Below are 15,646 nucleotides of genomic sequence, written 5' to 3' on the forward strand. Positions count from 1 at the left end.
GCTTCCAGATGGAGAGCTGATGGACTCAAGAATACAAAGTGAAGCATAATCCCCTCCCCTCCTTTTTTGGACATGGATAACACAAGAATTTATTTTGCATAACTATACATATTTGTAATGAGTTTTATTTTTCTTAACTTCTCAGTGGGTAGGGGAGGAGGGGATAGAATGAAGAGCATATGAAATTGAAAATAAAATAAAATTTAAAAAAGAAGAAAAAACCTTCCCTGATCCCCCTAGCAGCAAATGACCTCTTCCTCTTCAGTCTTTTTGAACCTCTCTTGCATATGTACTTGGTCTTATCCTACTGTGAATGCTTTTAAAGTAAAGACTATCTTTTTTTTTTTTGGTGAGGCAATCAGGGTCACACAGCTAGTAAGTGTCATGTGTCTGAGACTGGATTCGAACTCACATCCTCCTGACTCCGAGACCAGAGCTCTATCCATTGTGCCACCTGGCTGCCCCAAGACTAGCTTGTTTCACCATTTTAACACTAGTGTCTAGTACAATGCACAGCATATAGTAAGTGCTCAATAAATATCTGATTAATTGAAGAATAAGCATGGAATATGTAGAAAACACTAAAGAGATTAGCTTGTTCAAAGCAGAAATTTTGTGTTGGGGAGTAGCAGAATATAAGATTAGATATATAAAATTGAGCTGCTATTGGAGATCCCTGAATGGCAGAAGCATTTGAAATTGATTTTTTAAAAACTGATTTTATAGATAATTGTGATCATAGGATCAGAGATCTAAATGTAGAAGAATCTTAAGAGGCCATCTAGTTCATACCTAATTTTATGGGTGAGGAAGCTGAAGCCTAGAGATGTGAAATGACTTGTCTAAGGTCCAACAGTCAGTAGTAAGTAGGTGGCAAAGCTGGGTTTTGAAACTTGGTTCCATGACTCCAAGTTCAGTGCTCTTTCCACCGTATCATGATTCCTGAATAAGAGAATAAAATGTAGAAAGCTGTATTTTAGGAAGCTTAATCTGGCTGCAGAATACAGAATGGATCAAAGAAGGGAAAAATTGGAGGCAGGGAGACCAGAAAGGTGACTAATATAGAAATGAAGGTATGAGATGATGCTCTTCTGGTCTAAAGCAGTAGCAATGGGAATAAAGTGCAGGTCAAGAAGATACTCTGAAAGACTTCAGTGGGGGAAGGTGGAGGGAGAAGCAATAGATGGAGGGATTTAAGTGGCAAAAGTAAACCTGACCTGTGCTATGAGGTTGGAGAGTGAGTGACTGTCACACAGTAGATGCTAAAAACAATGTGAACTTTTTCCTGAAGAGAAGGGAACTAGATGGCTGAGGAAGAAATAGTTTCTTGTGCTCCACCAAATAAATGATAAAGTAAGAGTCACGGAAGGCTTCAGGAATAGGTTATCCAGTAAGGGTTAGAGGAAAAAGAGCACTGTAATAGTGATAGGTGGTTCCTTGCTAAGGGAGCACTTACTGACTTAATAACAATAAATAGGCTACAATCTTTCTGGGGTGTATGCCCCGGCCCCAGGCAAAATAAAGAATCCCTCCCCCCAGACTTGTTAAACACATGGCTACTAACCACTTATGGTGATTAACGTGGGCATAAACCAAAGTACCAGAAGGAATCTAGAAAGCAATGACAAAGATTATTAAGTTTTAGGCAAGAAAGTAAAGGTTAGAGAGACACAAGTTTGTTTTTTCCCCCTCACTGCTGTCCATGGAAGACAATGGATACAGAAAAAAAGCTAAATTAGGAAACAAATAGATGGCTAAGAAGATGGTGTTGAGACTGGGAGTTGGATTTATAGTACATAGGAATAATGGGTCTCCTGGCCAGAATGTACCGAATAAAAGCTGGTAAGAATGTATTTTTCTGATGTTTTTCGAATACAATCAAAAGGATTTTAATTAAAATGGAAGAGGAAGAAAACTACCTTTGCATCTCCAACAAAGTAGATACCAAACATAACAGCGACAGTGCAGGAAGAATAACAGTTCAGATACCCGAAAGGTCACAGAAGACAAGAATCTAAGAAATGAGCCATTAGTAAAACACAAGGCTCCAAAATCTGTACACAAACCCACAAAATTTAGGTGACAAGTAAGAGAGCTAGAGATCCTAATGCCAGGAGGCAGAAGTGCCTTCATAGGCATCACTGAAGTATGATTAGAATATGGCCCTCAGTGGATATAACCTTATTCAAAACAAACAAGAAAGCATAAGGAGGGAACAGTAATATATTAAGAAGGTAGACTCATGTGAGAAAATCAGGAAACAGAAAAGGAAAACATGATAGCGAATCCTGGGGTGGGATTAGTAAGGGGAGAAGTATTAGTAACTTTGTCATTAGAGTACATACAGACAACTTGAACAGAAAGAGAAAATAGATGAGTTTGGAAAACAAATCATAAGCCTGACAACAGGCATGATATCAAAGGGATGGAATTCTTCAATTATCCAGACATCCACTGGAACTTCCTTTCTATGCCACAAGTAGAGCAGCTAATAACTTGATAATTTCATTCTTTGTTAAAAAAAAATGTAGAAACCAACAAAGGGAAATTTTACTCTGAATTCTTAATAATAATGAGGAGCTAATTGCTGAGGTGGAAATGATAGAAACTTTTGGGGAAAATGGCTACAATACCTCAATTTGTCAAAGAGGAGAAAAAGCTAGGCATCGTTTGAGATGCACTATTTTTAAGGACAGCAGATTTCAAAGTGTTCAGAGGAAAGATAGACAACATCAATAGATGAAAATTCTATAGAAGAAATATGTCCAGGCACGATGAGAAACACTCATCCTTGAGGATACAAAAAATATTATTACTATATTACTCGGTGATCTCATTCAATTTTCATTTTTATGTAGATGATTCCAGATCTATACACATAAACCCAGTCTCCTGTGAACCAGGCTTACATCTCCAATTGCCTCTTAGATGTCTCATTTTGGATATCCTACAACAGGTGTCTCTAAGACAACAGGTCTGAAACATAACTTGTTTTTTCTCCTCCTTCCCCAAAATTTCCCCTTTCCAAACTTTCCTTACTGTTGAGGGCACCATCTTCCCAGTCACCCACTTGAAATCTCATTGTCATCTTTTACTCTTCACTGTCCTCCTTACTCACCACACATATCCAATCTGCGGCCACACATTGTTTCTGCCTTCACAGTATCTCTTTCAGTCATAAAGCCCTAGTTTGGGCTCTTATTACTTCTTACCTGGACTACTTCAATAAACTTTTAACTGGTCTACCTGCTTCAAGTCTCTCAATCCATCCTTTTTTTAGCTGCCAATGTGATTTTTCTAAAATGTTCGTTTGACCAAGTCACTCCCTGCTCAATGTAGTCTAGTAACAAGCTCCTTATTTTTTCCAGGATCATATTTAATCATATTCTTTACCTAACCCCTTCCTACCTTTCTAGTGTTCTAACACTTTATTACTCTCCACTGATCCAACCACACTGCCCTACTTGCAGCTGAACATGACGCTCTTATCTCTTGTCTCTGTGCCTTTTTACTGAATATCATCCATGCCTGGAATGCTCTGCCCCTTCTCCTTCCCTCTTGTTTTCTCTGGCTTCCTTCAAGACTGAGTTCAAAGCCTGCCTTCTGAAGGAGGCCTTTCCCAGTTCCTCCAACTACTATGCAATTCCTTTCAGATCACTTTCCATCTAACTGTATATATTTTGCATGTATATTGACATATGTATGTGATTTCCCCTTTTAGAATGCATGCTCCTTTAGGCCAGGGCTGTTTTGTGCTTTTCTTTGTATCCACAATGCTTGGCACAATGTCTGGCAGAGAGTAAGGACTTAGTAAGTGCTTGTTGACTGACATGGCTACATTACATGAGAACTGGTCATAGCCCAGATGAATATATGTTAGCGAAATGAAAAAAGCTGAAGAAGTGATTATAGAACTGCTGCCTATAATCTTTTTTTTTAAAATAGGTTTTGTTTTCTTTCTTTCTTTCCTTTTTTTGGCAAGGCAATTGGGATTAAGTGACAGTTAAGGGTCACACATCTAGCAAGTGTCAAGTGTCTGGTCTGAGACCGCATTTGAACTCAGGTCCTCCTTACTCCAGGGCCGGTGTTCTATCCACTGGGCCATCTAGCTGCCTCCTGCCTATAATCTTTGAGGAACTCTAGAGAACTGGAGTAGTTCTAGAAGGCTAGAGACAGTCCAGCATTCTGCTTTTTTAAAATAGGGAATAGGAAAGCCAAAAACTATAGACATGGAATTTAACATTTATTCCTGGATACATTCCAGAATATATTATTTAACGGATAGCTTGTAAGTAAATACAAAATAAAGTGATGATCATGAAGAATCTGCATAGGCTCATTATGAAGACATGCCAAACTATATTCATGTCACAGTTTGATAAATTAGTAGATCAGGGAAATGCTCCAGATGTAATAAGTTTTGATGTCAGTAAAACATATGACAAGATTTTTCATGATATCTTTGTGGATAAGATGGACAAATGGGTTCAAACGGTAATAAAGCCAGATGAATTTGTAGCTGATTGAATGACCACCCAAAGAGTGTTAATTACTGGCTTCTTAATATCTCTAGTTCCCTTTAAAGCTCAGTTCAAACTCCAAGATTATTCTTGGAATAGTATACCTTTTTCACATATGTGCTATTCTGATGTCTCATTATGCCATGAAGGTGACATTGAGTTGAAGTCTATGTTAGTGGAATATAAGCTCTGGAAGGTTCTACCTTGAAGGAAAGACTTAAGAGCAGAGGCCTGGTGCAAGAGGCCTGTATTCCTGTAGTCCAAGGAGCAGCCTAACAAGTTTGGAGAGGCTTAGCAGAGTGATAAATCTTTAGCCTACGCCAAGTGGAAAGGTATCTTTTCCTCTTCTGCAAGGGGACAGGGGCAGGGCATCTAAAGTAGTAAACTGTATTTTTTCTCTTCCTTTTATATTAAAACAAGAATAATACTTAACAGGCATATAAATATTAAATAATACCCAGAAGTAGTATGTACACAGGAAAAGCTCAGTAAACACTTTAACAGCTTACTAAAACAAGACTTTTAAAACCAGTTTTCTTAATAGGATTAATGAACATTTCTGCTTACCTGTATTGATACTATTACATATGTCTAATATTCCTCCAGTATGATCTCTGTGCCAGTGAGTCACTACAATTTCTTGGATTGATGTGTTAAATTCAGTCAGTGCTTGTTTTAAACAGCTGATATAATCTGGAATTGATGGTTCACCAGTATCAATAAGAATTCTCCTAAAAAAACAAATTAAACAATGGAATCAAACGATAGAAATAGACATAAAATTATGAAGTATGAGATAATAGTAGCATGTTGGCCCTTCAGATAATTAAGCTAAATTTTAGGAAAATTCTACTAAAATCCTATTCTAGTAACTTATCATGGCATACAGGTAACCCTGAGTTCTTGAAGGCTATAAGAGAGGTAAATAAGTAGTGAGGTAGCTAGGTGGCCCAGTAGATAGAGCACATGGCCTAGAGTCAGGAAGATCTGAGCTCAAATACAGCCTCAGACACTTGGCTGCTGTGTGACCCTGGCAAGTGACTTCACCTCTCTTAACCCATTTCCTCATTCACAGTGTCTGGCACATAGTAAGCATTATATAAATGGTAGCTATTAGATGGTATTTGTAAAGTGCTTTGCAAGCTTTAAAATGCTACATAAAAGCTAGCTACTATTATTAAGCTTCTGGAAACCTTAAATTCTGCCTCAAAACATCTACCTGTGTGTCCCTGGGCAAGTCACTTAACCTCTGTTCAGCTTCCCTTAGCTGTAAAATGAGGACAACAGCACACACCTCATAATGTTGTTGTATCAAGTGAGATAACAAGAAAAGTGCCTTACAATCCTCAAAGCAAACACCAAAGAACTCAGAGACCTCTTACAATAGTCTTGTGTCCAACAGAAGCCAAAGGATTTGACTGAATAGCTTCTCTAAACAAGTTTGTTCTTCTACACTAGGTATAGTGACTAAGTTACATAGGCTTGTTATGAACCATAACTTCATTTTCAGGCATGAAATGGGAAATAGGATAGGTAAAATTTCCCCACTTAAACTAAAGTTAATTTTTCTCTCTGATATTTCCACTTATGTTTCTGAACATTCTTAAGAGTAAGTCCTACTTTAAAATCTCCTTTTCTACCACAAATTAAGGGAAACATCTCTTTTTAGGCCTCAGTTCACCCATTTCTAAAATGGTAGAATTATGTTAATTTCTCAAACCTCTAGTTCTAACATTATGTAATTTTAGGTTTATAGTTCCCTTCTCAATTATCATTTCACATTCTGTTTGATTCTTTCTTGATTACATAATAAAACTAAATTCATATTAATTTGAAGGAAATTAAAATTAGTAAAATGTCAATTACAGGAATATAACTTTATAAATATAAAGTCTAACAGTGCTGACTAGTAGAGTTCTTAAAAAATCAATTTAATGAAGATATTAAAAATCCTTTATTAGAATATAAGCTTTTTACATATAAATGAAAGCTCCTAAAGGAGGTTTGTATCCTTACCAGCTTCTCTCCTTTACATTCGAATTTTAAATAATTCTCTACAATCCTGTTTATATTACCTGAATTTTGAAAAGGTTTTCTAAGCAAATAAATTCCAACAGTTTGTTGGAATAATCTCAAACGTCAAATAGTGAAATTCAAATTAGTGAAGCTTTAATATAAACAGGACTTGCTCATGCTGTTGTATCATCATGCTATACTGTCATCTACATCAGTGGTATCAATAGAAATGGGGTCTACTAATTGGTACAGAAGAATCCCTGTGAGCCACATATTGACTTGGTTTTAAAATGTATGTTAACTGTTTTATTTATTTAGTTAAATATTTTCCTGTTACATTTAATCTTTTTCTGGTTTCATGTGAGACTTTTGTCAGCTGCATGTGTGAACCCTCTGGTGTACAGTATGTATATTGGACATACTCTTCCAATTGCTTTTTTCTTCCTATCACATTTGCTCCAGTGCTAGGACATAGAGTAAACATCTAGGTGTTTATGTTTTTAATTTACTTTGTACAGTTACTTCTCTGCACATAGCATCAAGTATGATAGGTAATTTTAAGATCTATTCCTCCTATGGACATTCCTATATTTTGGGATCCCTAAATTCAGCATTCCAGATTTTTGCTGTCTCTCTGTATTTAGGACTGAGTAGCTTCTGAAAAAGGAAACCTGAAGGGGAGGATAGTAATTTTATTTGTATAAACAATAGAGGTTCTTGTTGCTCTTTTAACAGTGTCAACACCCTTGGTTGCTTTTGAGGCCTTTTGGTAATGGGAATCACCTGAAACTTCAAACTTATAAAACTGCATATGGCCAAAATGCCTAAGGAAACACTGTTGTCAGGATTCCAAGAATAATTATCTAGTTACAAAGGATGGCTTTTAGGGAAAAAAAAATTAAACCTCCTTTGCTTAAAAAATTTTTTTTTCTAATTTCCCCACACTTACAGGAGGAAAGAGATCATAATATCAACTAGAATTATCCTTTATAAGGGGTTAACTTATATCAATGGATTTTTTAAAAATCTAGAGGAAGTATGTCATTTCCGTAGGAAAAAGAAATAACTATTCTACAAAGTCTGATTGGTTAGTATTAATGATAAGAAGCTAAAAATAAAAAGAACAAGGTTCTGTGCCATAGTTGTTCGATTTGCTTTATTCCACTGGTTAAACTATACTCCTAACCTAAGTAGCCTTCTTGCAAATGTTGTGATTGGTTCTGTGGGAGGTGGACATCTTAATAGTCCTTTCTGTATCTCCTTGCACTGAGTCTCTTCCCTCACATAATAGCAAACACTTAAACTCTCAGTGAACAATAAGACTCTAATTCAAAATTGTGGCACTCATTCCTGATCTGCATTGTAAAGGGAATTGCCTCACAGGGAAATCTCTACAGGATGAAATTGAAGGTTTAGACAAATAAAGAAAAGCTCCCCAAATGCAATGTTCATTGCACATGGCAAAAGTTTTATGAACACCTGTTTTGTAAATGAATAAAATTCATCATTGCTTAAAAACAAAAGAAAACCAAAAAAACCTCAACCCACTCTGGTCAGGGTGAGGCAGCAGTAACAGCTTTCCACTCAGAGGCACATTAAGATTTATTGAACTTACTCCTTTCTGCAAATTCCAAATTCTCACTCTTCAAAATTCAACTCTTACCATAATCAGTAAGTATTTATTGAGTGTCTGTTATATAATCAGTGCTTCAGAAGAGCATAAGATTGCAGCAAACCATCAGAGATTCCTGAGCAACCTTTTTTTTTTTAAACAGATAAAAGTTCCTTTTACATGTAAAAGCTGTGCTCTAGGAAAATTAATATCTGACAGTAGTATACAGGATGGAATAACTGCTGTGCTGAAAGATGGTATAATGAGACCAGCTAAGAGACAGTGCAGGTGTGAAATGATGAGGCTACACTAGGAATGAAGCAGTAAGAATGCTGACCTACAGCAATGAGCATAAAAACACATCTTCCAGATTACACACACTACTACCCTCAGATCTAGTACCTGCTTGGTATCCTTGAATCAAGTAAAGGCTTGCTTGATCACACTATACCTTTTGGACTCCTCTCCTCTAGCTAGACTTTTTTTTTTGGGGGGGGGGGATGTAATCAGGGTTAGGGTTAGGTGACTTCCCTAGGGTCACACAGCTAGTGAGTATTATGTGTCTAAAACCAAATTTGGACTCAGGTCCTCCTGACTCCAGGGCCGGTGCTCCATCCTCTGCGCAACCTACCTGCCCCCTAGCTAGCCTTCTTTTAGTTCCTTCCATTTGTCACACAACTCTAATTGTGACAAGAAGGGGAAAATCAAAGAGACATTGAGGACTTATAGGTGCTCAGAATCATCCGCTGATTTTTACTGTTCACTAACTTTAATCACACCCTACCGTAAGGGTTTACTGTGTGAAAAGCACATAATTTAGATTGTATGGGCACTGCTCCCACACTATTAAGATTTTAAACTTTTTTAAGAATAGGGCCTCTATTTAATTATTTCATTGCATTCCCTCAGGGTGCTTAGCTCAGTACTAAAGTACACAGTAAGTCATTTCAATAAATGATCCATTAAAATGCCAGAAATTTACTTGTCACCAGGACACCAGGATTCCACAGTAACAAGACAGAACAGTTCAAGGAAATTTGGTGAACTTTTCTCATGTTATTTTGATCCTTTGTTAAGGTGGTGAGAACAACGGCTTACCTTTTCGTCTAAAGCCTAATTTTTCTTGTATTCTAACTAACACGGATAGAGCTCACCACCTGCTCTAACATCAGGCTTTATGCTGACGAAAGTAAGCCCCATATGACCCGTAATTTCAACCTTCATTTACTCCTTTTATTTGAAGCACAGTTAAAAATGCAACACAACCAAAATATGAACCTATGGCATTGCCTACAAATAACAAAGGAGAACATCCTCAGAAACAAGGGATATTTGCAAAGGAAAACAATAGGAGATTCTGCAACTCCTCCCTCGGGGCTGACGCGGGACCTTCGGGGTTTACAACCGAGCCGATCTTAGGGAAGGCGGAGGATAGTGCCCTCCGGTGGGAGGTGTAGAGAAGGACCCCCTAGGAAGGATCCACCACGATCGCACCCCGAGAAGTTGGAGGTCAAGCCAAGTGCGCATAGAAACAGAAAGTGGGGCACGGCTCCGGCGGCATTAGTGTCCCGGGCACCCCGCTCAGCGGTTGGAGGAGGGGGGGAAAGTGTGCCCCTTCTCAGCAGCTGGAAAGGGGTGTCTTCTGCCCCCCCTCAGCAGCTGGAAAGGGGTGTCCTCTGCCTCCCTCAGCAGCTGGAAAGGGGTGTCCTTTGCCCCCTCTCAGTAGCCGGAAGCGGGGAGGGGTCCTCTGCCCCCCCCAACTAAAACACAACGCTCTTTAAAAGTACTTGAGGGTTGGGGGGGGCTCCCTGCGTCTCATCTGAGCAGTAACTGCGACCTGGGGGGGTGCCCGCTCCCCGGCCCGGCCTGACCCCTTCCCCCGTGGGGGCAGGAGCAGGGAGCAGGCCCCGGCCCCGCAGCTCACGCAGCAGCCTGGCCCGGGAGGCCGTTACCTGGGGCCGGTCCCCACCAAATAAGTGTTGGTGCCCTGGAGCGTCATGGGTCCGGGGTTACAGCCCAGGACCCGCACCACCCGGGAGGACAGCTGCTCGATGCGCGGCAGGACCGCCGTCATCTTGTCCCCTGATCCAGCTCCGGTGACCGAGCCCAGCAGAAGACGCCTCGGAGTGGGGCGCCGCCCTGCGGCGGGGGCGGGAAGGCCCGGCCCAGAGCGGTGAGTAGGCCGGACTCCTCCCGCGCCGCCGCACAGAGCGGGCAGCGATTGGTTGGGCTAGGACTACCACGTGATCCCCGTCTGGCAAGCTCCTCCTTCCCCGCCCTCGCCCGGGAGGAGGGAGTGGAGGGGGCCGGGCTGGGTGTGGCCACGTGCACTTAAAGGGAGCTCGAGGCTAGCTCTCCTGATTTTCATCGTTTTCACTTTGGGTTTTGGTGGTGGGTATTTCATTTTACTGATTATCACGGAATAATAAAATCACAGCTGCAAGTGATCTTGGGGAAGGGGGTTTGCTCTACCTCTCTGGTTATTTGGGGTTTTTTGAGATGGAAAATCTGCAGCAAGGACAAAAGATAGACGTAATAATTTTACAATAGTCAACTTAATTTCCCGTTTGGGAATTATAACTTGGTGCATGTTTCAAACCCACCTCCAACCACTCGGGGAACAGAATTGCATAGAGTCCTAGAATTTAAATGCGCCTCTCCCTTACACCTTCCTACTCCTCTGCACTTTGACAGGCACATGTTACATGTTGATTGACTAACTGGTTACTCCTCTGGTGTCCTGGTAGCCGGCATTGTAGAGATGGTCTGGTGCTGAGGAACTCTCATCTCCAGAGAGTGTATGTGTGTTATAGATGTGGAATGTTAAGCAGGCCTTTTCCTACGTGCCAAGAAGGTTCTGCCCTTGCTGTTAATGACTCACCCAGTTCTGTTCTTTTTACTGTGGGTGAAACCTCAGACTTTAGTCCGAAGAACTTTGCAGAATCATGTGAATTTAGCACTGCCCCCCTCCATATGTAGATGAGGAAAAGGCATCTGTTCAGGTTTAAAATAAGGTTTCCAGTTGGATAACCATCCTATCATTTCTTGATGCAGGAAAAGTACAGAGAGGGTATCATTTTAGGAATGTGTGTATATTATATATATATTTATATATATGTATATTTATTTAGTATATTTGTTTTAAGCAAGGGATGTGTTTACTTGTGGTGACCATAGTGAATGCCCCACAGGACTGGAAGAACTGGGTTCCAATTTCAGCTTTGTCGTTGTGATTCTGAGCAAATCACTTAATCCCTTTGAGACCTGATTTAAGTATATACAAAGGAGAAGATTAGTTTATATGATCTCCCAGGATTATGAAATTTTTATTAACTGAATTATTTTGTTATTACTTGTAGCTTGCTATTTAGAAGAAATCTCTTGATTAAAAAAGCATGTAAAGTATATAATCTGATCCTAATTTATCTTCTTTATAAATCTAGTATTCCTATACTGAGTTTGTTTAAATAGAATGACAGTTATTGGTGGGATATGTAATTTCTTGACTCTTGTCTAAAATATGTACCTTTGAGGGGGGAGCAGACCTACGATTTCATTAGCATAAGGGACTGCTGTTGTGGAAACTCCCTCTATACATGAAGGTTGGCATCTTCTCTGCAGTCTATATAGAGAATTATCTCAACCAGTGAGAGTTTCAGTTATTTGCTCCAGGGTCACATAGCTAGAGTGTTTCAGAAGCAAGAGTGGAGTTCACATCTTCCTAACTTCAAGGTCAGCTTTCTATCCATTATACCACACCTCCCCTTTTAAATATATTCCTTTCTTGGAAAAATATTTTAAGGACTTTTGTTGAACTGATGGGATCAAGTTTCCTCTTTGCATATGGGAAGACTAGCAGTTTGTATTTTAATTAAAAAAATTAGTTCGACACAACCAACATATGATTACTGAGCTGTTTGGAAGATTTTGAAGAATTTGCAAGGTCCTGGGAGGGATGGGGTGGTGGTGGTCATAGTATAAGGCTCTTTACAACTCAAAAATTCCATGATCTATGACTTACCATGCAAAGAGCAAAATTATCACTTGTATATGACCTCTGATTCTACCTCTCTTATGTCCTGATAAGGAGTGCCTTTCAGTGCTCCCATTTAGCAAGGGAGCGGGGAGGTATGGTAAGAGTTTTTTTTCTGCATGCCTTCTTTTAAATTCTTCAGAGAGAGAATTTTAAAATTCTTCAATGCATATATGGTCTCATCAGACTGTTGATTTCATTGGTGTGAGTGCCCCCTTAGTGGTACAGATCACAACCCATCCACACCTGTTCATTTCATTCAACACCTATTCATGTTAGTCAACCAGTTAACAAGCATTTATTAATAGATTTCTATGTGCCAAGCCCTGTACTAAGCACTGGGTATACAGAGGACAAAAACAATTCCAATCCTTAAGGAGGTCACCAGCCCCCCCATGAAATTTTTTTTTTCTTTTTAGGCAATTGGGGTTAAGTGACTTGCCCAGGGTCACACAGCTAGTGAGTGTCAAGTGTTTGGTCAGAGGCTGGATTTGAACTCAGGTCCTCCTCACTTCAGGGCCAGTGCTCTATCCACTGCATCACCTAGCTGCCCCATCCCCCCATAAAATATTTACATACCTTCCCTCTGGTTCTTTTGATAGGATATAACAATTAGTGAACTCTCATCTTTGCTAATAGATCAGCCTACCTCTTCTTCTGTTCACAAATATCTTTGATGGTATTTTTAATACAGCTTCTTGTGAATAAGTGTTCATTGTTAATATGGTAAAACTTATTCATGCCTAGGATTTATTCATTGCCCTGGGCAAGTCACTTAACTTCTTTGCGTTGGACTAGATGATCTCTAAATTCCTTTCTAGCTCTAAATTATATGATGCCATGATCCTATGACAAATTAAAAGTTTAAATAAAATCCCCTCCCAAGAAGTCATACTCCGAACTTTCTAAATTTTCTTACTATTTTTCAAATGCAGTAGAATTCTGTTAGAATAAGATTTATTAGAATTTGACGGCATGGTATGCCTAGAATGCTGGATCAGGGAGTCAGGAAGACCTGAGTTCAAATACCACCTCTTATACTTTGGGCAAGTCACTGAAACCTTCTGAGCCTCAATAATAATGTCTTCAGTACTTCTCTGACAGGGTTGTTGAGAAGTTGAACTGAGATAATTGGTATAAAGTGCTCTGAAAACTTCAAAATGCTAAATAAATGTCCTTTATTATGATTTCATCAGATAGGTTAAAATGTACACAAAATAATGTTCTCTGGAAGAGGACTGGAACGTAAAGGAAAAACTTGGTATAAACTTATGTGTATGTTAGTGCTGCCCCCAGCTGTTGTTACAAAGGGGGTGTATTCTTAATGTGGCTTATCATAGATATTATGTCATCAGCAGATTGGATAGTAGAACATGTGACTAACAGGTGATTTGAGTTTCATTTTGGTATTTCATCTTAAAGACTTATATCCTCTTTAATTACAATTGGTTTAAATTTGAAGGAAATCAAATGTGGCCAAGGATAATTTTTTTCTGAAGAATCTGAGTTAAAGGAAGATTTATAATGATAAAGAACATTTACATTTGTGATAGGTAAGTCTACTTTTTGTATGATTTAAAAAATTTGTTGAACTAGTGAAGATCCTGTTTAGATTTTTTTTTTTTCAAAGCAGGAGTTGTGTTATCTCAGAGGGACTGTGTTCGGAGTGCAAAGGTTATTTACTTTGGCTGGGGATTCACATAGCCTGACTGATTCCATCATCTCTCAATATTGGTTCATAGTAGAAGTGACACGTTGTAAGAATCTCAGAAGGACTTTACGCTACAGAACTTTATTATTGATTGTAGTTTTCCTGACTACATATTGGAATTGTACGTTAGTGTAATGATTAGAGCTCATTGGTAGTGCCCCTCACACAAGTTATATAACTGTGTGATCATCCCATGTTCCGGTGGCATTTCCAGCAAGAGCAGCCATATTCACTTTGTGTATTAGTTTATTTCTAATCAGGTAATTGCTTTCTTCGAAACTGAATTAGAAACCTAGGAGTCATCATATTAGATCAGTCTACTTCGTCTGGTATTCTGCCAATGCTGCAATTTCCCCTATAGTTTCTAAGAAATTACTTTTCACTTTCTTAAAAGCTATTCTTATCCAGAGTGGCTGCTGGCTTCCCTGTCAGGGTCAGACAATGGAAAGTCTTTTTATGGATACAGAAGTTAAAAGAAATATACTTGGCAGGCTTCAGTCTCCCACTGGATAAAAAAAAAATTATAGTTATGTAATATACAATATATATGTAATATACTTGAATTCAAGTATATATGGAAAGATTAGCTTTACATTTCTTGCAGTTTCTTTAAACTGTGGCTCTTCCAGATTTGATTCAGATTATAACATTTAGATGAGAGAATAAACTGGAGGTAAATGAATTTTTTTGGCTGTTGTCATATTGAATGGTTTGAGTAGCTATTTCCCTCTGAAAAGATATTTCCCCTATATTTTCCTTCCCTAAAGGTAGAAAAAACAACCCATACTCTCTTCCTCATTTTGGGATCTATAAACTGATATATTCTGCTCATTTCTTAAACTCTGGAAACTGCTATTATAATTACTTGTTTCTACCTTAAAATTTTTAGAAGATGTGCTCCTTTCCCATTAGATAGGCAATTTTATCTTTCTAGTGCACAAAAGGAGTCACATTCTAGCTCTAACATTAGGGCACATCCTGGATATAATGGTAGAGACGGCTTCCATGCTACACCCCAAACATTTAATCAACAGGCTTTTATTCAGTACCTTCTATGTGTTCAGCACCGGGATACAGAGACATAATTGAAACAGTTCCTGCTCTCAAGAGCCTTACAGCCTATCTAGGGAAACAACATGTACATATATGACTTTGCTGTTGTTCGTCCTTTGTTCTCGAAGAGGACCAATGATATCATAAGGGTGATGCCTTGAATTGCGAGTGAATTGGATTTAAGTGAGGCAGGCCTGTGCAAAGTCATCAGACTCACTGTCGTCTCCAGAGCCATCAGAGTCCAGTGGCAAAGTCAAGATAACTGGAGATGGCCTAGGATATGTATATAAGTATATACATAAGGGATATGAAGAATAAATATAAATTAAAAGGTAGTTAAATATAAGATAGTTGGTAAGGGAGGGCCCCAGCAACCTTGCTGGAATCAGGAAAGGCATCAGGTAGAGTAAGAGACTTGAGCTACCTCTTTAAAAAAATAATTATTGTTAGAGCTATCTCTTAAAGGAAGTTAGCAGTTCTCAGAGGAGCAAATGCATTCTAGGCATAGGGGATAGCTGGTGTAAAGCTTACAGAGATGGGAGATGGATGTCAAGCTTTAGGAACAGAGAGGACAATTTGACTTGTCCATAGATTCCAGGAAGGGGAGCAAAGGAGGCCAAAAATATAAGTCAGGGGCAGTTAGGTATCTCAGTGGACAGAGCACCAGCCCTGGATTCAGGAGGACCTGAGTTCAAATGTGA

General features: G+C 39.0%; 1 protein-coding gene across 1 annotated transcript in view; it reads right to left on the reverse strand.

Moving 5' to 3' along the window:
* LOC114054085 (endoribonuclease LACTB2-like) overlaps positions 1-10,282 on the reverse strand; it is a 45,302-nt gene extending 35,020 nt beyond the window's left edge. Inside the window, exons 1-2 of the mRNA XM_027877188.1 lie at positions 10,101-10,282; positions 5,088-5,251 (exon numbers count right to left, since the gene is read on the reverse strand). Coding sequence (XP_027732989.1) covers positions 5,088-5,251; positions 10,101-10,222 — 286 coding nt within the window. The 5' untranslated portion in view covers positions 10,223-10,282. The remainder of the gene's footprint in view (positions 1-5,087; positions 5,252-10,100) is intronic.
* Between the last annotated feature and the right edge of the window lie 5,364 nt (positions 10,283-15,646).

The sequence above is a fragment of the Vombatus ursinus genome, unplaced genomic scaffold (genome assembly GCF_900497805.2).
Source record: "Vombatus ursinus unplaced genomic scaffold, bare-nosed wombat genome assembly UNPS02014812.1, whole genome shotgun sequence".
In the NCBI taxonomy this organism is placed as follows: Eukaryota; Metazoa; Chordata; class Mammalia; order Diprotodontia; family Vombatidae; genus Vombatus; species Vombatus ursinus.